Source organism: Mustelus asterias, chromosome 3 (genome assembly GCF_964213995.1).
Source record: "Mustelus asterias chromosome 3, sMusAst1.hap1.1, whole genome shotgun sequence".
In the NCBI taxonomy this organism is placed as follows: domain Eukaryota; kingdom Metazoa; phylum Chordata; class Chondrichthyes; order Carcharhiniformes; family Triakidae; genus Mustelus; species Mustelus asterias.
In genome coordinates this window covers 136,467,802-136,494,643 of record NC_135803.1, presented here as the reverse complement: position 1 = coordinate 136,494,643, position 26,842 = coordinate 136,467,802, and the positions used below count along the sequence as shown (strand labels likewise).

Sequence of the window (26,842 nt, the reverse complement as noted above, 5' to 3'; positions counted from 1 at the left end):
TGGGTCTCCTACTGTGTGGCAGGTATACCCTCCTTGGCCTGTGGAGCTGCAAGTGATGGGATCACAAGAAGAGGGGATTGGGATCGATTGGACAATCCCAGAATCATCTGGGTGGATGGCCCCCAGGAATGTAAAGCTGCTGGTTTCCCTCCCTATGGGTTCTGAGGGTCTCTGGCTGACTCTTTGAGAAGAGACAGCTGGGGTGAGATGGAGTTGACCTGCTCTCCTCTTGTGTACCTACTGATGGATGCCACCCAATGGCATGCAGCTTCTGACGCAGTGTAGAACCTATGACCAGGACCAAGATCTCCAGTGTTGACTGTGGTGCATTGGAAATCCAGTGCTATTACCTCAGACTGAACACAGATGGACTCCTCCATTGTATGTTGCAATCCGTGGAAAGCAGCTGACAATTCTTCCTGACATTCCTGTAATCCGTTGAAGCTCCACCAACTGATTTAGAAGAGAATTGGAAGCTTGTCACCAGACTCGGACTCAGCAGAATCATGACCCCCAGTAATCCTCTCAGCGCCAGTGACCTCGGATGTCCCTGCCTCTGAATGCTGTGGCCAAATCGTGTGCTACCAGATTGTGACAGTGAGGCAACTCTAGAACTGGTTCCCGTCGAGGTGTGTGTTTCGGTGCTGGTAGAGTGCGGGTGAGTGCTGTGACAGGTCTTCAAAGGTGCTCTCCTCTGCTTCCTGAGGTGTCATCAGGGTTGGATGGTCTGGCTGGTTGATGTCCCTGGGCACATTGTAGAGGTGCCTCTGAAAGAAAGTATAGATAATTTAAGCGTGGGAAGAGACTAGAAGATAGAATAATGGACTCAGAGTATAGTTATCTGAGGGATGAACTGATGAAGGGTCCGTGCTTGGATATGATCTCACCATTATCATACGCATGGTCCCTGCCCTCTCCACTGGCACGATGATGGCTCAGAAGTGAGGGCCTTAAATTTGGCCACTCCACTCCCGTTCTGGGACCTCTCCTTGCTATTGTGTGCAAGCTTGTCCTTAGAACAGAGGAGGCTGAGGGGTGACTTGATTGAAGTGTACAAAATTATGAGGGGCTGAGATAGAGTAGACAGGGGGGACTAGCAGGGAGGTCAATTACCAGAGGACACAGACTTATGGTAATTGACGGAAGGCTGAGAGGGGATATTAGGGAAAACCTTTTCACCCAGAGAGTGGTAGGTGTCTGGAGTTCACTTCCTGAATTGGTGGCAGGAACTCTCAACTCACTTAAACGGTACCTGGATCTGAAGTGCTGTGAGCTGAAAGGCTATAGATCTGTGCTGGAAAGTGGAATTCTGTGGTTCTATAAAGACAAATGGAGAGAGTGTGAGCAGGACCGACGCCAAAGGCTGATAATAAGGATGCCTGCCTTGTGTAAGTGGAGCAGTACAGAAGATGAGGATGAAATCCACACAGGATATGAGCCCAGATGGAGATGTGAACTGTCTGATATCCCTTGAGCTGGCAGTGTGTGAGATCCCTGTGGAGCGTCATCCTGCGAATGCCTGATGGGCTTGTGAATGTGTGAGTTGAGAGTGATAAGGTTGTTGACTTACCCTGCCAGAACGGATGAGATCATTCATCCTCTTCATTCACTGGATTACAGACTTTTCTGTGTTTACGTTTGCACTGACCATCAAAGACATCGCCTCTCAAGCAGGAGTGGTGGCATTGACTGACCTCCTCCAGCCATTACCGGGGTACAGGACATCCTGGCAGGTTGCCCGCTGACGTGTCACTATATTTGGGGGCAGTACTCTTCTTGCCTTTCAGAGCCATGTCTTCCCTGGGGCTACCTTAGGCTGGAGACATTGAGAAGGCTGCGTGTGCAGGTGAGGTTTAAATATAGTGCCCGGAGGAAAGAACCATTGAGGTCACAACGGGGTGGGCACACCAGAGGCATCTGATGTGTTTCCTGTTGGTGTTGGTGTTCCTGAAGTGGGAAGTGGGCAATAAACCTGCCAAAGTGCCCAGCAGGAAAATGCCACTTTTCCCAACCACCACTGCACTGAGCGTGGATGGGAAAATCCCACCCTGTAATGTACTGATGTCATGTACTTTTACAAATTATATAAATAAAGTATATCACCTTTGGAAAAAAAAGGACCTACCCAATGGTGGCTGCCAACGCTATAGCCAGCCTAACCCCCAGGGTGCAGAAAGCTGATTTGCTGGTATCCAGAAAATTTTGGGCTAATGAAACTTCAACTTCCAATGCATTTATATGCAAATGCCTAAAAGCACATGACACTTTCTTGCAAAGTTCAATGCTCATCATGCTTAAAGACATGTGGTAACAACAGATTATTTCAAGCTTACTCACTCGAGCGAAACTAGTTCAGGATGTCTAAAAATCTGATTACCACGCACTGAAACTCACAATGAATAGACACTTTCAGCATCTGTTGAGAATTTCAGACAGGGTAATCCCTTTGACTAGACATCTTACTGCATTTTGTTGACATCACTGATAATAAGGTTTCATAATACATATACACCACATACACAGTGTGTAAAAACAACCCACTAAAACTTCTGTTTTAAAAAAAGAAATTGTTACTCGAGGCTTGAATTCCATGATGGGACTTGCCAATTAATCAAATTACAATCCGAATTTACAACCTAAACTTTACCACCGAGCTGCTTTTGTAAGGATTTTGCAGGTGTATAGTAAAATGCTATGGGAGCTAACACAACAGCACTAAATAGATCAGCCTCAAGAAGCTTACATTCCCGCTTCCAACTTGGGTATAACCAGAGTGAAAAAAACAGTTTATAAGACAACATTTTCAAGAAAGATTTTAGTTTTCATAGAAGAATCATTGAAATCATAGAATCCCTACAGTGCAGGAGGAGGCCATTCGGCCCATCGAGTCTGCACCGACCACAATCCCACCCAGGCCCTACCCCCACATATTTACCCGCTAATGTCTCTAACGTACATATCTCAGGACTTTAAGGGGCAATTTTTAACCTGGCCAATCAACCTACCCGCACATCTTTGGACTGTGGGAGGAAACCGGAGCACCCGGAGGAAACCCACGCAGACACGAGGAGAATGTGCAAACTCCACACAGACAGTGACCCAAGCCAGGAATCGAACCCAGGTCCCTGGAGCTGTGAAGCAGCAGTGCTAACCACTGTGCTACCGTGCCGCCGCATTTTTAAAATAATCAGAACATGCAGTTTCTCTGGGTAATTTTGTTAAAGGCTCCTTCCAGGGACAACTGCCATGCAAGACATTTTAGCATATTTTTATTAATTGAGAAGGTCATTATTGGTTGTGCAATTATGTTTTACAACATTGAATTTGTTTCATTTTAAATTAAAATGTACAAATAGCTTTTAAGTATGTCAACCCACATTATTAAAATTTGACTGGAGAAAATCAAATCCCATCCACAGTACAACCTGGTAGCTATGTTTTTGAAACAAAGCTATCAGATTTAATTTTATACATACTGGGTAGGAGCTAATGGAAGCAACAGGGGTTTCAGTCACCAGTTGGAGGGAACTCTGCGTCACCTCTTTACGGGAATGCCCACTACATCTTGTGCTCTCAGGAACTTGACAGATCACCGGTGGACCTTCTTTCAGGATCAAGGATCCCAGGGTTGGGTGCCCACCCTGCTGAGGGAGCTGCCCACCAATCAAGGGCTGGCAGCTCTACTGAGTGGCAGCACCACTAGCTGCTGGTGGTATGATGTCAACCTGCTTATCATCGCTGGATCCCTGATAGAGATGAGTGCTGCGGTGTGTACAGGAAAAGCAGTGGGGTGGTGCTATCAATAGGTCATCTTCATTGATGCCAGGTCACCCTGATGAGGCACTATGCCATTGAACAGGGGACCCACGCCACATGGGTTTGCTTGTCAGGTGTGTTCCCTGCACGGGGTGCCCATGCTCACTGCTAGGCAGGATGGGGCTCTTAGTTGGCATTAGTTGCCCATTTAAGAGCCAAAATTGATGGCTCGGTGGGAAGTCTGTCCATGGTCATCCCGCTGAGGACTTCGGGGTGGAAGTCAGAAGATGGCTGGGGTACCCACTTGCCACTCTCCAAACTTGCCACGGGGGTGGGGGGGCACTACTGTGACCTCTTTTCCACCCTCTGTGGGTGACAAGTTAGAATCTGCCATTGGTGAGATGGTAGTGAGATTTGAATTCAGATTGTGAACGATGATGAGCATAAAATCACGTTTGGGCATTTCATCTAATCAATGCTCCTGAGCACAATCTGGGTGAAGATGAAACTTTGGTAAAATAGTATATTTGGTTTAAAAAAGGGCCAAGACTTTTTCAGCAAATCTGGGAAGGTGGGATAGTAAAATGCTTGGGGAAGGTATCGTCATCTCTTTGTACCTTCTCCCATTATCTGGCAGCCAACACTATGTAAATCGGAGAAATGGATTCCTGATTTATTTTCTGTGATTTGTATCGTTGAATGTGGGCATTGGGATTATCCATTCAGCACACGCATCTTGCATTCCCCTAATTATTCTTTCTTCCAGCCTCTGCAAAGCAGTATGTTCTTGTATTACCTAAAGGGGGCTCTGTCATACATTTTTTGTCAAGTTTACTTTTTGCAGGTAGTACAGAGCCAATTAAATCATTCAGAGGCCAGAAAGTCAACTGGGTGTGGATTACATCTCCATGTGGGCAGAAGTCCTACTATTCTGAACATGTGTCCCAGCAACCCAGGGAAAATGGGGTGAGTGTGGCAGATCCAGTTATAAATCTTTTGCACTCAATAAGTATTGCATATGTAGAAAATATATAAATGCAGTGTTTTCTTTTCCCCTTGTCTGGAGAGAATTCCAAATCAGAATCTAAATTGTTATGATCAAACATCAAATATCTCTGCAATGAAAGTTGTACAAGTCCTGTTTAGAACTCATTGACTAAAATATCAATTTATCACACACTTACTTTGCTGTATTAATGGTCCACACTCTGGGTCCTGGGCTACCTGAAGCAAGATCTCCTCGACATCTCTATTTTTTCCTGGTTGGTCTACCAAACGAGTTATTTCTTGTTGAAGAGTTCTGGGCAAAGCCATCAACTGACTGAATTGACCTTCTGGGCTTTTATCAAGCTTAAAAAAATGAATACCATCGATTATCATTGTTCAATAATAGTATTTACATCAACCAATAAATGCAATATTGCATCCAACTTGCTTCCAAATTGCAAGCGCCATTACCTCCAATTTACCCAGTTGCTGTTTGTAGACCACTTGAGGGCAGTCCTGTAAAATGTTATTGTATAGTCTTTGGAAGTTTTCCATGTTTGCACTGACAATATTCATTACTTTTGATCGGTCTTCCCCTATAATCATTCTAAAATCACCTTGATTTAAAAGAACATTAATTCCGTTACAAACAATGTTCACACAAATTCAAATTTCTGCCTTAAATTCCTGAAGTGGCAGTTTTCGTGATAACGATATTGACGCAACATATGTTTAGATTGCAACTTAAAAAGGTAGGAAAAAATCCCCAGCTGTTTTATGGACATTATGCCAGCATGGGGGAGATTAAGAAGAAAGAATGAAAGCTTGGTCAAAGGAAAGTTCTGAAGCTCTCATAGGGGTAGAGAGAAGCGGAGAGTAGCAGAGAATAGAGCAATTCACAAATTGGGCAAAGGATTCGGGAGGAACCAGAGGGGAATGCAGCATTTTGAAAGGTTAAAGTTAAAGTTTGTTTATTAGTCAAAGTAAGGCTTACATTAACACTGCAGTGAAGTTACTGTGAAATTCCCCTAGTCGCCACACTCGGCACCTGTTGGGTCAAAGTACCTAACCAGCATGTCTTTCAGATTGTGGGAGGAAACTGGAGCACCTGGAGGAAACCCACACAGACCCGGGGAGAATGTGCAAACAGTGACCCAAGCCGGGAATCGAACCCAGGTCCCTGGCGCTGTAAGGCAGCAGTGCTAACACTGTGCCACCGTGCCACCCATATATATGAGGTATATGAGGCTTCAAGGGACCACAGGGATAAAATGGGACAAGGTCACAGAAGACACTGTAAATGAAAACAAGGAATGCAACGGCGAAACAAAGTCAAAGAATTCAGCTAATGTAAGTGAATGTAAAAAGTGTAATCAGAAGGTTTGCTTGAATTTTTAATTTCTATTCAGATAATTTGTCTAAGTGGAGTAAACCGCAACTGCAAAACAAACAAACCTGAGTAGGAGAGTCCAGCAATACGAATGTACAGCTCTTCCTCGGTAAATGATTCTGGCAGCATGAGAAAGGCTGTAATCACTGCACTTTTCAGATTCCTAGCCAGTGCAGCTTGTAATTTGCCATTTTCATTTTGGATTAATATCTTTACCTGAAAAAGAGCATAATTTTCAGTATTACTGCACTGTGACTCAGTTCAAGGCAACCCATGAATACAGAGCATTAGTACATGGAACTACTGTTGCAGAGTAAGATGTGCATTTTCCCTGAAGTGCAGATCAATCAAGGCAGTTCCTCATTCACTTGATACAGGAGAGCAGAGGCCTGGAAACAATGACCTAATTGTTCTTTTTCATAGAAATCATATCATAGAAATCATAGAAACCTTACAGTGCAGGAAGAGGCCATTCGGCCCATCGAGTCTGCACCGACCACAATCCCACCCAGGCCCTACCCCCATATCCCTACATATTTTACCCGCTAATCCCTCTAACCTACACATCTCAGGACACTAAGGGGCAATTTTAGCATGGCCAATCAACCTAACCCGTACATCTTTGGACTGTGGGAGGAAACCGGAGCACCCGGAGGAAACCCACGCAGACACGAGGAGAATGTGCAAACTCCACACAGACAGTGACCCGAGCCGGGAATTTTACCCAGGTCCCTGGAGCTGTGAAGCAGCAGTGCTAACCACTGTGCTACCGTGCCGCCCTAGGAGGTTTTCAGGAGGTTTATTGCACAAAGATCTCCATAATGCAAAATTAGAGGAAATTTTAATCAAAAGCTTAGACACTTGGGGCTGAATTTTCTGGTCCTTTTCACCGTTGGGATCTTCTGGTCCCGTCGACAGTGACTCCCCGTGGCAGGTTCCCCAGCGAACACCCCAAAACGGCATTGACATCAGCGGCACCGGAAGATCCTGCTGTCAGCCAATGGCAAACCACTTCTGCCACCAGAAAACATGCGGTGCGATGGGGAGGGAGATGGAATCCCCTCCTTAGTTTTTCATCTTGAGTTCAGAGTCCAGATGGGGTATCTTTTGGGTTTTCCCCTTATCCTAAGAATGCTACCATGTGCTGTTATTTGTAGAACCGTTTTTGTTTATTTGCAGATCTATATATATCTCAGTATTCTGCATGAGTTTGTACATCAGCTTCTCACCAGATCTTGTTACTAACCATGTAACATCATCATAATTACATCAGTATCAGGTGTTCCCAAAGTCTTTATCCCAACCAGATACATATTTGCATCCCCCAGCCAAAGTCTCAAGACTTCACAGGGTTAGCCTCTGTAGTCCTTAACCAATCTCCCTGATCCAGTCCCGGTTTCATTTTGAGGTTGTGGATGAACTGCACTCGCTCGTCATTCGATCAGAATGTCTTCCACCCGGGTGGTTGCAAAGCTTTGACTTGTTTCTAGTTCCTTGTCTCCATCCAGATCTGGTTAATAAACCATAAACCCTAGGTTCCATTGGCTTCCTTCCAAAGGAAATCTCGGCTTTTTGGTTCCTTCTGATATTTCCCCGGTCCGTTTCAATTCTATAGGATCTCAGTTGTAGAGTTCTTTCCATTATAATATTACCTTCTGCTGATCTTGTGTCTACATTCTCTCCTCAGACTGTAGCACTTTCAAGTCTCATGCCCTGTGCTGGAAGTTGAAATTATGAGCTTGATTTTCTCTTGTTGCTCCTCACGCTTTCCAACTTTCAACGATCATCTGAAGTAATATTCGTTGTCTTATTTGTTGTAGAGCTGAACGTTGTGTTCACAGGCATCTTCCCATCAATAGTTCCGATGGTGAGAACCCATATTTTAGCAGTGAAGTTCTGTCGCTAAGAGCAGCTAAGTTAACATCTTTTTCGTCAATTCCTTGATTGTTCAAACTCCTTTTTCTGCTTCTTTGACTGAGGATATCGAGACAAACCAGTCACATGCTCAAAATCGGATTCCAATGCAAATTTATGGAACAGCTCCTTAATAAACTAAGGACTCTTGTCTGATATCTCAATGCCCGAGCTGCCATGTGTTTTGATCATGCATCTGTTGTTGTCTGGTACTTCCCTTGAACATACTCAGTCACTGAATCGTATTTCATAAGTCTCTGTCTAAAATGTTGAATTCTGGGCCGCAATTTTCTGCAGATTTAAGAGTAACCGAAGGTTTGTGGCTGGGTTCAATTTTAATCCTTAATCCCATGACATAATCAGAGAATTTCTCGTATGCCCATGTGGCTGCTTTCTCAATGATTGCACACCTCTTCTTGTGTCTGTAAGAGATCTTGAGGTATTTTAACAGGACTAGACAGGGTACATGCAAGAAGGATGTTCCTGATGCTGGGATGGTCCAGAACCAGGAGTCATAGTCTCTGAATGCGGGGTAATCGTTTTAGGACTGAGATGAGGAGAAATTTTTTCACCCAGAGTGTGTTGAGTCTGTGGATTTCCCTACCACAGAAAGCAGCTGAGGCCAAAACATTTTATGTTTACAAGGAGGAGTTAGATACAGCTCTTGGGGCAAAGGAGATCAAAGGATATGTGGAGAAGACGGGATCAGGCTATTGAGCTAGATGATGATTTAAGAGAATCACACTTTTCAGATAATGTCCCAGATACCACCATCACTATCCCTGGATATGACCTGTCCCAGCGGCAGGACAGACCCAACAGAGATGGCAGCACAGTGGTATATAGTTGGGAGGGAGTTGCCCTGGAGGTCCTGAACATTGTCCCTAGACCCCATGAAATCACATGCATCAGGTCAAATATGGGCAAGGAAACCTCCTGCTCATTTCCACGTACCCTCCCTCCTCAGCTGATGAAGCGGTACTCCTCCACGTTGAATGCCCTTGGAGAAAGTGCTGAAGGTGGCAAAGGTGCAGAATGTTCTCTGGTGGGGGTCTTCAATGTCCATCACCAAGACTAGCTCAGTAGGATCGGCACAGACAGGCGTGAATGATGGTGGTCAATTAAACAATTCACTGGAGGAGGTTCCATCAATATCCCCATCCTCAATGGCGGAGGAGTCCAGCACATCAGTGAAACAGAAAAGGCTGAAGCATTCACAACAGTCTCAGTCAGAAATGCCAAGTGGATGATTGATCTCGGCCTCCTCTGGTGATCTTCAGCATCACAATGTCTTCAACCAATTTGATTCACTCCACATGATATCAAGAAACGGCTGAAGGCATTGGATACTGCAAAGACTATGGGCTCTGACAATATTCTGGCAATAGTCCTGAAAACTTGTGCTCCTAGCCAAGTTGTTCCAATACAGCTACAACATTGGCATCTACCCAGCAATGTGGAAAATTATCCACTACTTCCTGTATACAAGAAACACGACACATCCAACTCAGTCAATTATCACCCCATCAGTCTACTCTCGATCATCAGTAAAGTGATGGAAGGGATCATCAACAGCGGTATCAAGTGGCACTTACTCAGCAATAACCTGCTCACGGATGCTGTTTGGATTCTGCCAGGGTCACTCAGCTCCTGAGCTCATTACAGCCTTGGTTCAAACATGGACAAAAGAACTGAATGCCAGAGGTGAGGTGCGAGTGACTGGCCTTGGCATCAAGGCAGCATCTGACCTACCACAAAGGAAAATGGTTGTGGTTGTTGGAGATCATTATTCTCCAGCTGCAGGACAAGATTGCAGGTGTTTCTAAGGGTTGCTTCCCAGGCCCAACCATCTTCAGCTGCTTCATCAATGACTTTCCTTCCATTATAAGATCGAATGTGGGAATGGTCTTCGGTTCAGTGAAGAAAACAATCTTCTGCACAAACTTTTTTTCCTTTGGCATTCTCCAGCTGAGCTGTTTCCTGAATACAGCTGCCCCCCAACATTTCCCCGTCCTTTGGAAGTTCAAGACTATCCTCATGATTCCTGGTTCTGTAGAACGTACAAAGGTTTAATAATTTCCTTATCCTTGTATCTCAATCTTGCCAAGTGTTGACCTATTACTTTTAGTGTTGTCACTCCTGGATCTTGTAACAGGATGGTGGATACGTCATCACTGAATGAATACCCTTGCATTCTTTACCTAATACCAATGTGGGAGCACTGATGAAAGAGCTGCATTGGTTCAAGGAGAACAGCCACCATCTTAGGGCTGCTTGGGATGGGATAATAACTGTGACCTTTCAAGTGCTACCCAGAGTCCAGGAACAATTAAAAACCGTCAGCAATACCATATATAAATATAAAGTAAAATGTAATAATAGATTCTGTGACAAAATGAATTTATTTCTACACAGTGGTCAGATAGATAACTAGTCTGGAGCTTTAAATAAAACAGGGGATTACACACTTGACCTATAGAGTATCAGTAAGTAAAGATGAAAAGTTCACATAAAATCATTTTAGTTGCAGAATATGCTACCTTGGTCCAATTATTTTTAACATCTTAGCAACCAAGGTTGAAAGAAATGCTGAGTTACAGAGCCGTATGTTTTCCACAATTAATTTTATGGAAATCAACAGTGCGTAGCAAATAGCCGAAAACTCACTTTTGCTTGGTTGAATTTAACACAATTACATTTTATTGCTGGGCTATCCAGTCGAGCTTATCAAAAATTTGTAGCGATTGCAATACTCTTGAACTCAACTCACAATGACAGTCTATTCTCCAGCAGAAAGCTGAAATGACCCCAATGAGTTCACAAATATATGTCGGTTTTATATTCTCAATTTAAATATACATATATGACATATATTTAAATATATGTCATCACCATTCATGGAGTACTAATATCATCCATTCGTTTCTTCTCGCATTAATTCATTTTAAACACTTGTCTGCATTAAATGTCATCTGCCGTTGTTCTGTTCACTTACATATTTTGCCACTTTTGTTCTTTGGTTCCTAACCTATGTCATTGGGTTCATTAATCCCAGGTTCAGCATAATCTGCGAATTTGGTCACTTTGAGTTAAGATTGAATTCGACTCTTCATTCAAGTTGAAAAAAATAAGGATTCAAACAGCTCCCTGAGAAGTCACACTTGGCACTCTTTTCTCTCATTAGTACCTATCTAATAGGAAGCAGCTGTTGCTACCTGTCAACTATTTTTAAAAAACTTTTCCCAAGTTCTGCATTTAATTTCAATGGCAGCACAGCGGCACAGTGGTTAGCACTGCTGCCTCACAACGTCAAGGACCCGGCTTCGATTCCAGCCTTGGGTGACTGTCTGCGTGGAGATTGCATGTTCTCCGTGTGTCTGCGTGGGTTTCCTCCGGGTGCTCTGATTTCCTCTCACACTCCAAAGATGTGCAGGTTAGGCGGATTGGCCATGCTAAATTGCCCCTTAGTGTCCAAAGATGTGTAGGCTAGGTGAATTAGCCATGGTAAATGTGCGGGCGCTGGGTGTACCTGCGTAAGATACTCTTTTGGAGAATTGATGCAGACTTGATGGACCGATGGCCTCCTTCTGCACTTTAGGAATCCTACGGTTCCAACTTCAAGCTTATACAACTGCCTTGCATATATATGTACCGTGCATTCATACAGAACAACTGTGTACAATATACTTTGGAAGTCAAAGTGTAGCATGTTGTCAGGCTTAGAGTCCACTTGGGATGTCACTTCCTCAGAAACACAATATAGGAAGACAGTGTCTTATGATTACCCCTGTTCCCACATCTATGTTGGTGGTTTTTATTAGGTTTGTTTATTATGCAGGCACTTCTTACATTTACATCTTGATAGCCAGTTTTAAAAAAATCTATATTAATATTAAAAGCCATGGTTGTAGCTGCCTCATCAAAAAATAAAAACATTTAATGCATTTTCAATCCTACAAGTCTATCTGGCATTGGCTCATTCATAAAGAATCACCAGGATGAACTGTTACTTCAATTATTAATTGGGAATCAAGACCATCTACCTCGTTTGATTTGAGACCTTAAGCCAGTTTTATACAGACTGACAGCTGGTAGCTCTAGGCAAAGTCATAGAGTCATTGAGATATGCAGCATGGAAATAGGCCCTCTGGACCAACTCGAAAGTTACCAAACAATATTAAGCATGCTACTAAAAAGGATACAATAATAAAATGACAGATGGTCTATGGGATGGCCGTTGACACAAAAGCAGTTTTAAAAAATTGTAATTTACTTAGAAGGTCTGTTCTTTCTAAGGATGTTTGCGAAGGACTTGTAAGAGTTTGCATCAAATGTACAGAGATCAATTGTAATTTTCTTGCATTATAAGACATTCTGGTCCATGTGACCCGATGACCCTTGACCTGGATGCAGTACTAACGAGAACGAAGTTAAGAAGAAAATGGTGTGACCAGACACAAAGGATAGCTCCAAGGAGAGGGCCTGGAGGGTGAAGGCTCAGATGTAGACATAAAGAGAAAGCAGCCAGAGACAGAAAAAGGAACCCAAAGTCTTGTGAGGGGAAGAAGCTCGGAAGACGTCAGTTCTTTTCAGTTTGGCGGAGAAAGAGACAGTGCAATGTTAATGTTGGCTAAAACCTGAAAAGCTTCATGAATAGCAGAGATGCTAAAGGGTTGGGTGTTTTCCCAGAAATAACCAAACTGAGAACCAGGATATTTTTGATTGGTTGGCTGAAAAGGGATTCGAGAAACGCACGCTATCATGGCTGTCATGACTCAAGGGTTCATAAAAGTGTCTTGTTGATGATAACTGAAACTTGGGAGATAAAAGCTGTTGTTGGATAGAACCCTGACATGCACGAATAAAGAACAGCATACTGCGAACTTTATTTCTATTTATTTTATTAGTGTCACAAGTAGGCTTACATTAACACTGCAATGAAGTTACTGTGAAAACCCCCTAGTCACCATACCCCGGTGCCTATTCGGGTACACTGAGGGAGAATTTGGCATGGCCAATGCAACTAACCAACATGTCTTTCGGACTGTGGGAGGAAGCTGGAGCACTCAGCAGGAGAACGTGCAGATTCCGCACAGACAGTGACCCAAGTCGGGAATTGAACCCAGAATTCTGACGCTGAGAGACAGCAGTGTGCTAACCATTGTGCCACTGTGCCATCCTGTACAGATATATAGTGGCACACTTTTCTGAGGAGTGATGTGAATGTTTGTGGCTGGGGAAGACAAAGTTGTGGCATCGACTATTTAAAGCCTAATTTACCACTTTATTCGAAGTATCATTTGACTGTTAATTCATGTTTAATTTGTATTGGCTCTGATTCATATTAAAGTAAGATCTACGAAAAGTTGAATCTTGTTGGTAATTACGTCATTTGAGGTTAACTGAGTAAATTTATTATTTTAGTTTACAGTTCCCCCACAAAGAGCAAATCATGATACCTGATCAAACTAAATATCAGCCATCCATTAAATATTCAAATGTCATTCCAACACAATGAGTACTCCAACTAGGATCTGGACTCAAAAGCTGCTATAACTCAGATATATGTAACTTACAGGTTTGTGCAGTCTTCCAGCAATGTATAAATTTTTCCAATGAAGAAGGTCCTCAATCAGAGTTCCTGTACTGATAACTCCATATTTGATTATCTGAAAAAAGAGTGTACTTCATGATAATTCCAACAGATCATTCATATGTCACTTTAATCTTAGTTGTTCTTGTGGCTTCTATTATATTAGGATCCGCTAAGTGCTCCAGTTATGGTACTTTAACATTTCTGCTGCAAATACTGGGTAAAATACATTGTTTCTAATCAGATGTGTAGATGTTGGAAATTCATTAACACATTTTGTTGTAATGACCTTTAAAATGACTGTAATGAAAAATATCTCTTCAGTTTAAAGCTTTTGCAAGAGAAATTTTACTGTGATGATCTCTTCCGTATTGGCAAATTGTGATTAATTGTATCTGAAGTGAACTGCAATTTATGGGACAGCATTTTACTTAGGATTACATAGGGCAATACGACACAGAAAGGCCATTCATCCTAACCAGCTCATGTGGGTCTTTATCTTTCAATCAAACCTCTTCCCACCTTTCTGCATCTAAATCTACCATTATAACCCTTTACTGCTTTCTCCTTCAGATGTCTGTCTACCTTCTACTCAAGTGCATCTATACTATTCCATTCAACCACTCCCTATGGTAGTGAGTTCCACATTCTCACCACTCCTTGGGTATTGAAATTTCTTCTCAATTCCCTATTGTCTTTCTTAGTGACTATCTTAACTTGATGGCCTCCAGTTATCCTCGTCACCACAATGGAAATATTCTCTCTGTATCCACTCAATCAAAACATTTCATCATTTTAAATACCTCTGTTAGATGACCCCTCAGCCTTGTTTTTTTTAAAAAGAGGAAAAGAGATTCAGCCTGTTCTTCATTTCCTGATACGTGTGGCCAGGCATTTCTGATGTCATCCTTCTAAATCACTCTGCACCCTCTCCAGTGCCTCTATAATATGGCAATCAGAACTGCTAATTGTGGTCTAACCATTGTGCAATACAGGTTTAGCATAACTTCCCTACTTTTTAATTCCAACTTTCTGGAAATAAAACCTAGTGCTTGGTTTGCTTTTTTTAATTGACTTGCTAACCGATGGTGCAATTTTGATGATTAGTGCAAATGTACCCAGAGTTCAGTTTGTTCCTTTACCCCACTTTGACTCGCACCTACCAAATAATGTGATCTCCTACCAAAATGTACCACCTCACATTTATCTGTACTGAACTTCATTCACCAACTATATGCCCATTCTGAAAGTTTATCAATGACCTTCTGTAATTTGTTGCAATTGTTCTGCATATACATCATCCTCTCTCCCACCAAATTAGTGTAATTTGCAAATTTAGAAGAAAGTCTAAATCGTCAATGTGAATTGTGAATAGCAGTGGTTCTTGCACTTATTCCTGTAGAACGCAACCTCCCACTATTCTGAATCCTCTACTTCAACTTAACTCCATCTTGAAGCCATCTAGTAATTCATTCTCCACTTGTCCACTGACTCTGCACTGTTGAATTTATTCATTTGTCTATTATGGGGCATCTTACTGAAAGCCTTTTGAATATCCAGATAAATTACATCACTGCGTTTCCATTGTCTACTTTGTTACCTCTACAAAAGATTCAACAAGGTTGATGAAGCAAGATTTTCCTTTCTGAAATCCTTGCTGACTATTTATTATAATACTTTTCTTTTCTAGATGTTCTTCTATTCTCTGTTTTGGGATTTCTTTACTTTCCCTTCCAACAATGTTAAACTGACTGGTCTATACTTCTCTAGGCATGTTCTCTCCCCATTCTTAAATATAGGAATTACAGTAGCTATCTGCCAGCATTCTGGCATTACAACCACCCTTTTCTCATTATTGAATATGCATATTAACGTATCTGCTATCTCTTCCCAGGATCATGTTAAAATGCATGGATGTAATCCAACTGGAATGGGGGCTTAATCCTCTTCTGCATTTGATTAGTTTATTCAGTACACCCTCTTTTGTAATTTAAAGTCACTTATCTCATTATTCATCTCATTATTCAATGTCATGACTACCTATGCTATCTCCCTAATAAATACAGAAACAACGCATCATTTAATAGTTCTGCCATCTATCTCATTAAATGTGATATCACCCTGACTCTTAATAGCCCTATTCCCATCCCAGCCTTCTTTTCTATTGATGTGCCTGTAAAATATTTTACTTTTCACACTCCTTGATAATTTAACAACACCAGGTTAAAGTCCAACAGGTTTATTTGGTATCACGAACTTTCAGAGCGCTGCTCCTTCATCAGGTGAGTGGCGGTCCCACTCACCTGATGAAGAAGCAGCCCTCCGAAAGCTCGTGATGTATTAACATACAGTGAAAAATATTGTTTCGTGTGTGCTAGACAAAGCATACCGTTCATAGAGAATCAAACGAAAGAGTGCTGAATGTAGTGTTACAGTCATAGCTAGGGTGTAGAGAAAGATCAACTTAATGCAAGGTAAGTCTATTCAAAAGTCTGACAGCAGCAGAGAAGATGATGTTCTTAAGTCAGTTGGTGCGTGACCTCAGACTTTTGTATCTTTTTCCCGACAGAAGAAGGTGGAAGAGAGAATGTCCGGGGTGCGTGGGATCCTTAATTCTGCTGGCTGCTTTGCCGGGGTAGCGGGAAGTGTAGACAGAGTCAATGGATGGGAGGCCGGATTGCGTGATGGATTGGGCTACATTCACGACCTTTTGTAGTTCCTTGCGGTCTTGGGCAGAGCAGGAGCCATACCAAGCTGTAATACAACCAGAAAGAATGCTTTCTATGGTGCATCTGTAAAAGTTGGTGAGAGTTGTAGCTGACATGCTGAATTTCCTTAGTCTTCTGAGAAAATAGAGGCGTTAGTGGGCTTTCTTAAATATAGTGTCCCATGGGGGAACCAGGACAGGTTGTTGGTGATCTGGACACCTAAAAACTTGGAAGCTCTCGATTCTTTCTACTTCGTCCCCGTTGATGTAGACAGGGACATGTTCTCCTTTACACTTCCTGAAGTCGATGACAATCTCCTTCATTTTGTTGACATTGAGGGAGAGATTATTGTTGCTGCACCAGTTCACCAGATTCTGTATGACTCTCCCTTACCCACAATTGTTGCTTTATTGATCCATGGATAGTGTTTAGTTGTTCTTTCCTCTTAGCTGATTATATGTTTTCCTGCACTCTGTTGAACATTGTTGTTTTTCATTCTTGTTCCACACCGTTGTTTACAAATGCTGTTGCCTGGTTTATGTTCCCAAATTTGACGTTCAGCCCTTCAAAATCAGCTCATAGAACATAGAACAGTACAGCACAGTACAGGCCCTTCGGCCCTCAATGTTGTGCCGAGCTTTGTCCGAAACCAAGATCAAGCTACCTATCCCTATCATTCTGGTGTGCTAAATGTGCCTATCCAATAACTGCTTGAAAGTTCCTAAAGTGTCTGACTCCACTATCACAGCAGGCAGTCCATTCCACACCCCAACCACTCTCTGAGTAAAGAACCTACCTCGGACATCCCTCTTATATCTCCCACCATGAACCTTATAGTTATGCCCCCTAGTAACAGCTACATCCACCCGAGGAAATAGTCTCTGAACGTCCACTCTATCTATCCCTCTCATCATCTTATAAACCCCTGTTAAGTTGCCTCTCATCCTCCTCCGCTCTAAAGAGAAAAGCCCTAGCTCCCTCAACCTTTCTTCATTAGACCTACCCTCCAAACCAGGCAGCATCCTGGTAAATCTCTTCTGCACTCTCTCCAATGCTTCCACATCATTTTTATAGTGAGGTGACCAGAACTGCACACAATACTCCAAATGTGGTCTCACCAAGGTCCTGTACAGTTGCAGCATAACCCCATGGCTCTTAAACTCAAACCCCCTGTTAATAAACGCCAACACACTATAGGCCTTCTTCACGGCTCTATCCACTTGAGTGGCAACCTTCAGAGATCTGTGGATATGAACCCCAAGATCTCTCTGTTCCTCTACATTCCTCCGAACCCTGCCGTTGACCCTGTAATCCGCATTCAAATTTCTCCAATTTATTGAGTTGGTTTTTGTCAGAGATCCGTGTTATGGGATTGTTCTTCACTGATCAAAGCAGGTTCAACCCTATGTTGTAGCCTTACATGGAATGATTCGATTTGGCAAAGCTTCACATAATTACTATAATTTTATCAGTTGAACTAATTTTCAATTATGTGAATAAAACAGGCATTCGAAAATAAATTTAGAACCTTATTATAATACAGCTTCGTTATCAAGCATACTCAAACATTAGCATGATGTTCTGCCAAATGGGATAATTAAAAAGACAGATTTGCACCCATATTGTGTCTTTCATGACCTCAGGACATTCCAAAGCACTTTACAAAATGGTTTAGTTTTGAGGTGTAGTTAGTCACTGTTCTAGTAAAGGAATTGTGGCAGCCAATTTGCGTCCAGAAAGCTCCCACAAACAGCAAGGTGATAATCTATTTTTGTGTGATGTTAACGGAGAGATAAATGTTGCACAGGACACCAGGGATAACTCCCCTGCTTTTCTTTGAAATGGTGCCATGGGCTTGTGTGCATCCACCCAAGAGCAGACAAGACCGCAGTTTTACACCTCATGTGTCAGTGCAGCACTCCCTCAGTGCTGCACTTGGATTGTAAACCTAGATGTTTGTCTTCGGAATGGGACTTGAACCACAACCTCATGACACAGCGGCAAGAGTGCTACCAACTGAGGCGTAAGGAGCGAAACTACTGCATTCATAAATAGCATCATTTTTTTTAAACTAAAAAAACAACGGTCATCATTTGTAATGTACAAAGGTCCCCAGAAGTTGAAAGTACCTTAACAAAGACAATAGCTAGAATGTTTACAGTCCCATAATTACTAAATCAGATTTTCTCTTAAAAAAACTCTTGCTTCTTGATGTGAATTTAAATTAGTGCATACTTAACAGCAATTAGATTTTGTGGCTTAAATAATGCTGTGCATTATACTGTACAGGATGCATTCTGATATTGGTATTTTTTTTGTGTTTGAGGGGAATGTTTAAAAATGCTACATGCAGTCAATATGTCTGGTAGGAATGCAGCTCAGATTTTGGGAGAACCGGATAACTACTCATTATTGCCTTGCAAGTGGTTATGTTAAGTAGAGTTAGTGGACTTTTGTTTACTTAAGTTCCCCTGGGATTTCTGATTGGAGTGATTGACAGGGTCATGTGATGATGTGGGTTTTTTTTTTGCAATTCTGGGTCTGTAACAGAGAGAAAAAGCTTTTGCAGTTTCATTTGCAGCTGAAGCCTGTTTGAAGTTAGCAGGATTTTGCAGTCTTCTGGAACTCTATCTCACTCTGAAAGTTTCAAGACTGTCTGCATTCATTATAAGAAGTTTAACAACACCAGGTTAAAGTCCAACAGGTTTATTTGGTAGCAAAAGCCACACGCATTCATTATAGCAAGCATATTTATGGTTCCTAACTGTATTTAAAGTGGCATTTAAGTCTGTGAGGGTTCTGTTGCTTATTTGGAACTGAAAAAGTAATAAATTAGAAATTAACATTGTTTCCTTTTCATTTTTAAATAGTGTTCAATTGTTAATAGTTCAGTTGCTTTATTTGTTAGAGTTATATTCAAACGGTGTTATTAAATATAGTTTGTTTTACTATAAAAGGTCCCTAATTTTTCAGTGGAATTAGTCCTGGAGCAAAGTATCCTTTCCTCACTTCTATGCCAAAATAAAAGCATTGTTGGGATCTAGTCTGTCATCCTAATGTAATTTGGAGTTCAGGTCTGGGACCCTAACAATACCAACACTGACAGTTGACATTTTGTACTTAGTATATAAGCTGACCCCTGTTTTTGGAAGGCTTTTTTGAAGCTTCAATGGTCAACTTATATGCAGTAGTCTATGGTACTGACTGTGGCTAATAATACAAAGCTACATTTCACATTGAGCTTACTTACCCTGTCATCACATGGCACTAATGTATTGTAATATATTCCAGCTCCAAAATTATTCTGTATTTTACTAACATGCTTTGGTCCAAAAAATCTCAAAAAGGAGTAATGCCGGGGGTTTTTCATGATGTTCATTGTATGCCAAGTCACAGGATCATCCACAGCAAAGATAAAATCCAGCATATTGTTCTAAAAGTGGGAAAGTGAACAAGACATTTAGGTAAAATAAAATGTAAATCTTAGGAGTAAATATAATTTGCATTATTTTATTCACAATTAAAAAGCACTGCAACAGACTAAGTTATGTTAGCTTATCATTTAAAGGGCAGAAGAAATTCTACTATGAAATACTGAGACAACATTGCACTTTTTTCCCATGTACTTGCTCAATCTCAGGTTCTGCAGTGTCATTTTGTTTCTCATTCATCATGAAAATTTAAATCTCATAACTTGAGAGCTGAGTAGAAAAGTGGATCTAGAGTAAGACAGCAAGTACTATTGATCTGGGGTAGTTGTATGTGCAAATACAAATCACAGAAAGAGGCATCCAAGAGTCTGAGGCAGTAAGGAGACAGAAGCAATGGGAAGACAAAAGATGCAAGAGACAAAGGTCATGAAAATAATGAATGAAAATGGCCACAACAGTGGACAGTGGAAGCCAAGAATGTCAGCCTTGTTAACCTCATTATTATAAAGATTGTTTTCTGCATCACAACCTGTCCCTTAGTTTTACTCTTAGCCTTATTACATTAAAGCATTTCATAATTGGTTACTTTCTAATTACACAATCATCTGCTGAAAAGTAATTATCGTAATTTCTTAATAGTTGACCACATATGGATACGACAACCTAAAAGTTAATTGATCTGAGAGCAAGGGAGATATCAATTACTTTTGGTCACATCATTTATTTTTTATTCATTCAAGGGATGCGGACATTGCTGGCTGGGCCAGCATTTATTACCCATCCCTAATTGCCCTTGAACTGAGTGGCATGCCAGGCCATTTTAGAGGGTATTTAAGAGTCAACCACATTGCTATGGGTCACATGTAGACCAAACCAGTTAAGGACAGCACAACACAAGAACATAGGAACATAAGTATTAAAAGCAGGAGTAGACCACCAGGCCTTTCAAGCCTGCCCCACCATTCAATATGATCATGGCTGACCTATGCCAGCCTCACAACTTTTTTGAGCCATTTTCCCATAGCTCTCCATTCCTCAATATGTCAAATATTTATCCACCTCCACTTTAAAAACTTCTAATGATCTAGCCTCCACCACCATTTGGAGCAGAGAATTCCAGAGATTCACCAACTACTGCAAGAAGAAATTTCGACACACCTCAGTTTTAAATGACCTGTCCTTTATCTTGTAGCTATGTCCTGTTCTCCCTCAGTGTACCCGAACAGGCACGGAGTGTGGCAACTAAAGGATTTTCACAGTAACTTCATTGCAGTGTTAATGTAAGCCTACTTGTGACACCAATAAATAAACTTAAGACTTAAACCTTGTTCGAGACTCTCCCACAAGTGAAAACATCTCACCATCTACCGTGTCAAGCCCCCTCAGGATCTTGTATGTTTGAATAAAGTCACCCCTCACTCTTCTAAACTCCAATGAATACAGACCCAGACTAGTTAGCTTCTCTTGATACGACAACCCTCTCATCCCAGGATTTAGCCTGGTGAATCAGCTTGGACTGCCTCCAATATTGCTATATCCTTTTTAAGGTAAGGGGACTAAAACCGTAATCAGTATTCCAGGTGAGGTCTCACAATTGCAACAAAACCTCTCTATTTTTAAACTCCAACCCCTTTGCAATAAACGCCAAAATGCAGTTTGCCTTAATAACTTGTTGGACCTACTTGCCAGCTTTTTGTGATTCATGCACAAGAACACCTAGAATCCTCTATACTTCACTCACCTGCAGTCTCTTTCCAGATTTTGTTCCCTAAAGAACATTAGTATTGGATGAGTTTTTAGAACAATCAAAAATAGTTTCATGGTCATCCTTAAGACTTCTTAATTCCAGATTTTTATTGAATTCAAATGCCACCATCTGCCATGGTGGGATTCAGAACCAGGTCCCCAGAGCATTACCCTGGGTTTCTGGACTACTAGCCCAGTGACAATACCACTACTCCATTGCCTCTCCTCGCTAGTGTTTCACATGGATACCAATGAAGTAAGTGGAAGGTTTTCTTTTTGCCAGCAAAAATGCCTCAGATTTGTGAAATCCCCAAAAGTTCCTGTGCTGTAATTAAGGAAAAATTGATTGCCTTGTCAAAACAATATATGATATATTTTCTGTAGCTGAGGGCATTGTTTTCATGGAAAACAGAAGACAACTTCTTTAGAAGGTTATTTCACAATGTCAGCTGTACTTTTCAGACAATATTTTCTGTACAAGTTTTAAATTCACTGATTATAGGCCGCTAGGAGTATATGTCATAGTGTTAGCCTCTAAAATATAATAGCATTGCTGGCGATCCTACTTAACTGGTTAGTGTTTATGCCACACCAGCTTTTCCTTTGATAAATACATTTAAACGTTTCTGATATTAGTGTGGCAATATTACTAATGAAGGGATGGTAGTTCACCAAAATGCGGAATGGTCCAACGTTACGACCATAACTCATTCATTTAAGGTATTTTTAAAATTAGATACAACAGTAGAATTTTTAGAAAGAGAACAGAGATCACTGTTGTCCAACAAAAATTGCTGACTGGCCTCAAATGTGGATAGAGTGACATTTTTAGCCATTTGCACTAATTTTAATAATAAACATCTTATATTTACACGAATTGACAGCAAATGTGTGACAGTGCTTTATATTTACTTAACATCTGCCCCAATCAATAACCAAGAGAAATAAAGCACTCAAGATCAAAAATCACATGCATGGTCTGCTTTTCGTCTATTTTACCATACCAACAAAAGTATAAAGCCGAACGTACTTATACGCTGTGTGAATATAGGTATCGAGATCACATGCCTTATAAATTTCTATTGCTCACAATTTATTGACTAAAGACAAATGCAATCAGTCACATCTGGATTCCCAATAAATGACATGCATTTGAATATTTTGAATTGGTTCCTTTCCTGCAGTCCACAGTACTCGATCTAGTGGCTAATCTACTGGACAGCACTGGCATAGAAAAGTGATTTATCGATGCCATAATTCAACTGAAGGAACAATTGTTCAATATCAATCTAGTTGAGCATTTATAAGCTCACTACACAAAACAACCAATTATGCAGCAAAAATTGACAAGTCTACACAGAGGGATCACTCAGATTTCTGAAGTAGAAATTAGTTAAATGGAGGATGCTCATCGAAGGTTAAGGGGGTACTTCACTCTGCAGCTCAGCATGAGGATCCTAAAGTGGGAAATTATTCCATTGCCGACAACCAATTCATCTTATCCTGGTGTATACCCCCAGCATCAACGCCCTGCTCACAAAATACCGCATGACAGAGAAGCTATTGCAGAGCAGCTTATAGAGAGCTAAAAGATTTGTCATGTGCTGTGATGTTACCAACTCTTCAGGTTTGCCCTGCTCCTCATAATTATGAAGCAATAATTAAATAATTTTCTTTCCTTTCAACCATTCAGACTTAAGTCAAAGTATATGTCTTGAAAGATAATGAGCTGATCAAGTTTGGCTTAAGAGCTAATGAGGTCAAAAATACTCAGCAACTGTATTCTTGGCAACATACCACTGTTTATGATGAGATGGGGCTGGGGAGTCTTGTGTTACAGAGGTAGCAACCCTACCTAAGCTCAAAGCTCCAGGTTCAAGTCCTGCTCCAGAGCTTGGTGATTACACAAGGCATGTTCATAATGTGGCCAACGAGATCATAGAACATAGAACATAGAACATTACAGCGCAGAACAGGCCCTTCGGCCCACGATGTTGCACCGACCAGTTAAAAAAAAAAACTGTGACCCTCCAACCTAAACCAATTTCTTTTCGTCCATGAATCAATTATCAACCTGCCAACCCTTCCAATACTCCCATGGCAAGCACCAAGAGCAGGAGAATTTCCTGGTCAGCCAGGACCCACAGAAGGCAACAGCAAACCACTGCATTACCTTGCCAAGCATAACCATGAACCAACACATGGATGTCCATGGTCACTAACGCTCTCTTAGGGAATGGTACCTGAAGAGGAGAGAGATTATGAGGGGGTCAGACCTACTCACACACAATCTTTCTCATCTATCTCCATATGATAGGAGTAGCTAACGTCTGTTCCCAACATGCTATAGTTCCATTTCATAAGAAGGATCTCTTTCTTATTTGTCTTCCTCATCTCAGAAAGTGAGGAATCTCTTCACTTGCATGTGGTAGAACTATTAATAAAGGGTCTCTCTCCCTCCCACGTATAATAGCATCAATATTAAGAATTTCTTTCATTTTCCCATTAAAAAGCTTATGATTGTAGTTAATAAATCTCACTCTCCCCATTAATAAAAATCCCTCTCTCACAACATATTAGTTCCATAGATAAGGGTCACCTTTTATCAGTACCATTCATAAAGCACCCTCCATCTTCGTACTGCTGAACGGTTTTCCTCTATCCATATTATAAATTCATAGATGGGTTACAGCACAGAAAGAGGCCACTGGAACCTGTCAAGTCTCTGTCAGCTCTTAGCAAGAATGCTCTGCCTTTTCCTTGTAGCCCTTCAAACAGTTTCTCTTCAGATAATAGTCCAATTCTCTTTTAAAAGTCATAATTGAATCTGCTTCCACCACACTCTCAGCCAGTTCATTCCAGATATATACTCACTGCATAAAAATGGTTTTCATTTTCCGTGTTGGCACTTTTGCCAACCACCTTAAATCAGTATCCTTTGGTTACCATAAGAAATAGGAACATGGGTAGCCTGTTTGGTCCCTCGAGCCTGCTCTGCCATTCAATAGGATCATGGCTGATCCGACATTCCTCACGTCCTCTTTCCTGCTCTTTCCCTGTAACTCTCAATTCCCTAACTGATCAAAAATCTACCTCAGCCTTCAAGATACACAAGAATTCTGCCTCCACAGCTCCCTGTGGCAAGGAGTTCCAAGACTCTCAACCTTCTGAGAGAAGAAATTCCTCCTCATCGCAGTCTTAAATTGGTGCCCCTTTATTCTGAGACTATGCCCTAGACTCTCTCATGAGGAGAAACATCCTCTCATTTACCCTGTAAAGCCCTGTAAGAATTCTATATGTTTCAATGAGATCACCTCTCATTCTTGTAAATTCCAATGAATCGAGTCCCAACCTGTTTAACTTTGCCCAATTCTGGTTCTTGATCCTTCTAATAATGGAACAATTTCTCCCTATCTACTCTGGGGTAGGCAGGAATGTGGGGTTGAGGTTACAATCATATCAGCAATTATCTTATTGAATGGCAGAGCCGGTTCGAGGGGCTGACTCCTACTCCTAATTCATATGTGTGTTCATGAGAGCACATATCTTCACTGACAAACCTGTCACAAGTTACCTGAGATTTTATCAAACATCTTTTGCATCTCCATGTACATCATGACCCTAATTCTCTGTTATCACATCAAAAAATGGAATCAAGTTAGTCAACATCCATGGTGCTGACTTTCCTTAATTAATCCACATTGGTCCAAATGACTACTTATATATATTATATATATAGAAACATAGAAAAACTGCAGCACAAAACAGGCCCTTCGGCCCCACAAGTTGTGCCGAACATATCCCTACCTTTTAGGCCTACCTATAACTCTCCATCCTATTAAGTCCCATGTACTCATCTAGGAGCCTCATAGAAACATATGTAATATATATATATATATATATATATATATATATATGTGTGTGTGTGTGTGTGTGTGTGTGAATTCATGAAGGTTCCACCTTCTCAACCTTGCCCCTCACCTGAGGTGCGGTGATCCTCAAGTTAAATAACCACCAGACAGCCCTCCCTCTCAAAGGGGAGAGCAGCTTATAGTCATCTGGGAACAAGACAACTTTACCTCACCTAAGATCAAGTGTAAGTCCTCAGGGTAGCCAATGAGGTTAAACTGAGGCTTCACACGATGCAATTTTTTAAAGCCTTTTGGCCAAGATGAAGCTCAGATTGATGCTGACTTTAATTAATCCACATTTGTCCAAATGACTATTTATATATATGTGTGTGTGAATTCATGAAGGCTCCGCCTTCTCAACCTTGCCCCTCGCCACAGGTGTGGTGATCCTCAGGTTTGAAATCACCACCAGTCAGCTGTCCCCGTCAAAGGGGAGAGCAGCTTTATGGTCATCTGGGACAATGGAGACTTTACCTCTGTTACCGCATCAAAAAACAGAATCAAGTTAGTTCAACATCCATGGTGCTGACATTAATTAATCCACATTTGTCCAAATGACCATTGAGATTGTGTGTGTGAATTCAGGAAGGTTCCACCTTGCCCTGAGGTGTGGTTATCCTGAGGTCAAATCACCACCAGTCAACTCTCCCCATCAAAGGGGAGGGCAGCCTGATAGTCATCTGGGGCTATGGTGACTTTACCTTATACATTATATATAAAATATATATCAGTACCATTGATATTATTGTTTTCTGGTCACAGGTCTCCCCTAGATTGGTACAATTGATCAGGATGTCCCTCTCCCTCTCCAGCCTAGCCTGGTACCCTCAATAGCCGGCCCCCGTATCCCTCACTTACACTCGGGCCCGGGTGCCCGGTCTGTCCGAACAGGCCGGAGCCGTAAGCGAAGGCCAGGCTCAGGTCCCGGGGGAAGTGGGCCAGGATCCTCCGCATCAACCCGCTGTTACTCTGCAGCATCGGCACCGCCATTGCAGACTGCCGTGCGCGCACGGAAACACACACACAATCCCTTCCGCGATTACTAAAGGCCCAGCACAAGGCCCCGAGGTAAAGTTATGAAGAAGCCGGCCCCATGGTGTCACATCGCCGGGGTAGGGGACAGCGCTGGGCTTCAGCCGCCCTCACCGCTCCATCTGCTGGCGGGAGGAGAGAGCTGCAGGCTGCTCAATGCGAACTGGGCTGAGCACTATAGGCATCTTTCTGTCACCTCCTGTGGTGTAAATGGGGATGCCAATGCCCAGTACTCTGACAAACGGAATTAGAAGAGGGGTTCGCAAATCTTATGCTACTTTTATATCTGTGTGCCGACCCTTGACACTGCAACTTCTTTTATTATTGCCTTTAATTGAATAAAATGTCCCAAGGTTTTTCATAGAACTTTTCAT

General features: G+C 41.8%; 1 protein-coding gene across 1 annotated transcript in view; it reads right to left on the bottom strand.

Annotated features, from left to right (window-relative positions):
* Positions 1 to 26,601, bottom strand: part of tamm41 (TAM41 mitochondrial translocator assembly and maintenance homolog) — a 37,228-nt gene extending 10,627 nt beyond the window's left edge. Inside the window, exons 1-6 of the mRNA XM_078209727.1 lie at positions 26,295 to 26,601; positions 19,599 to 19,781; positions 13,624 to 13,716; positions 6,199 to 6,349; positions 5,215 to 5,360; positions 4,941 to 5,106 (exon numbers count right to left, since the gene is read on the bottom strand). Coding sequence (XP_078065853.1) covers positions 4,941 to 5,106; positions 5,215 to 5,360; positions 6,199 to 6,349; positions 13,624 to 13,716; positions 19,599 to 19,781; positions 26,295 to 26,426 — 871 coding nt within the window. The 5' untranslated portion in view covers positions 26,427 to 26,601. The remainder of the gene's footprint in view (positions 1 to 4,940; positions 5,107 to 5,214; positions 5,361 to 6,198; positions 6,350 to 13,623; positions 13,717 to 19,598; positions 19,782 to 26,294) is intronic.
* Between the last annotated feature and the right edge of the window lie 241 nt (positions 26,602 to 26,842).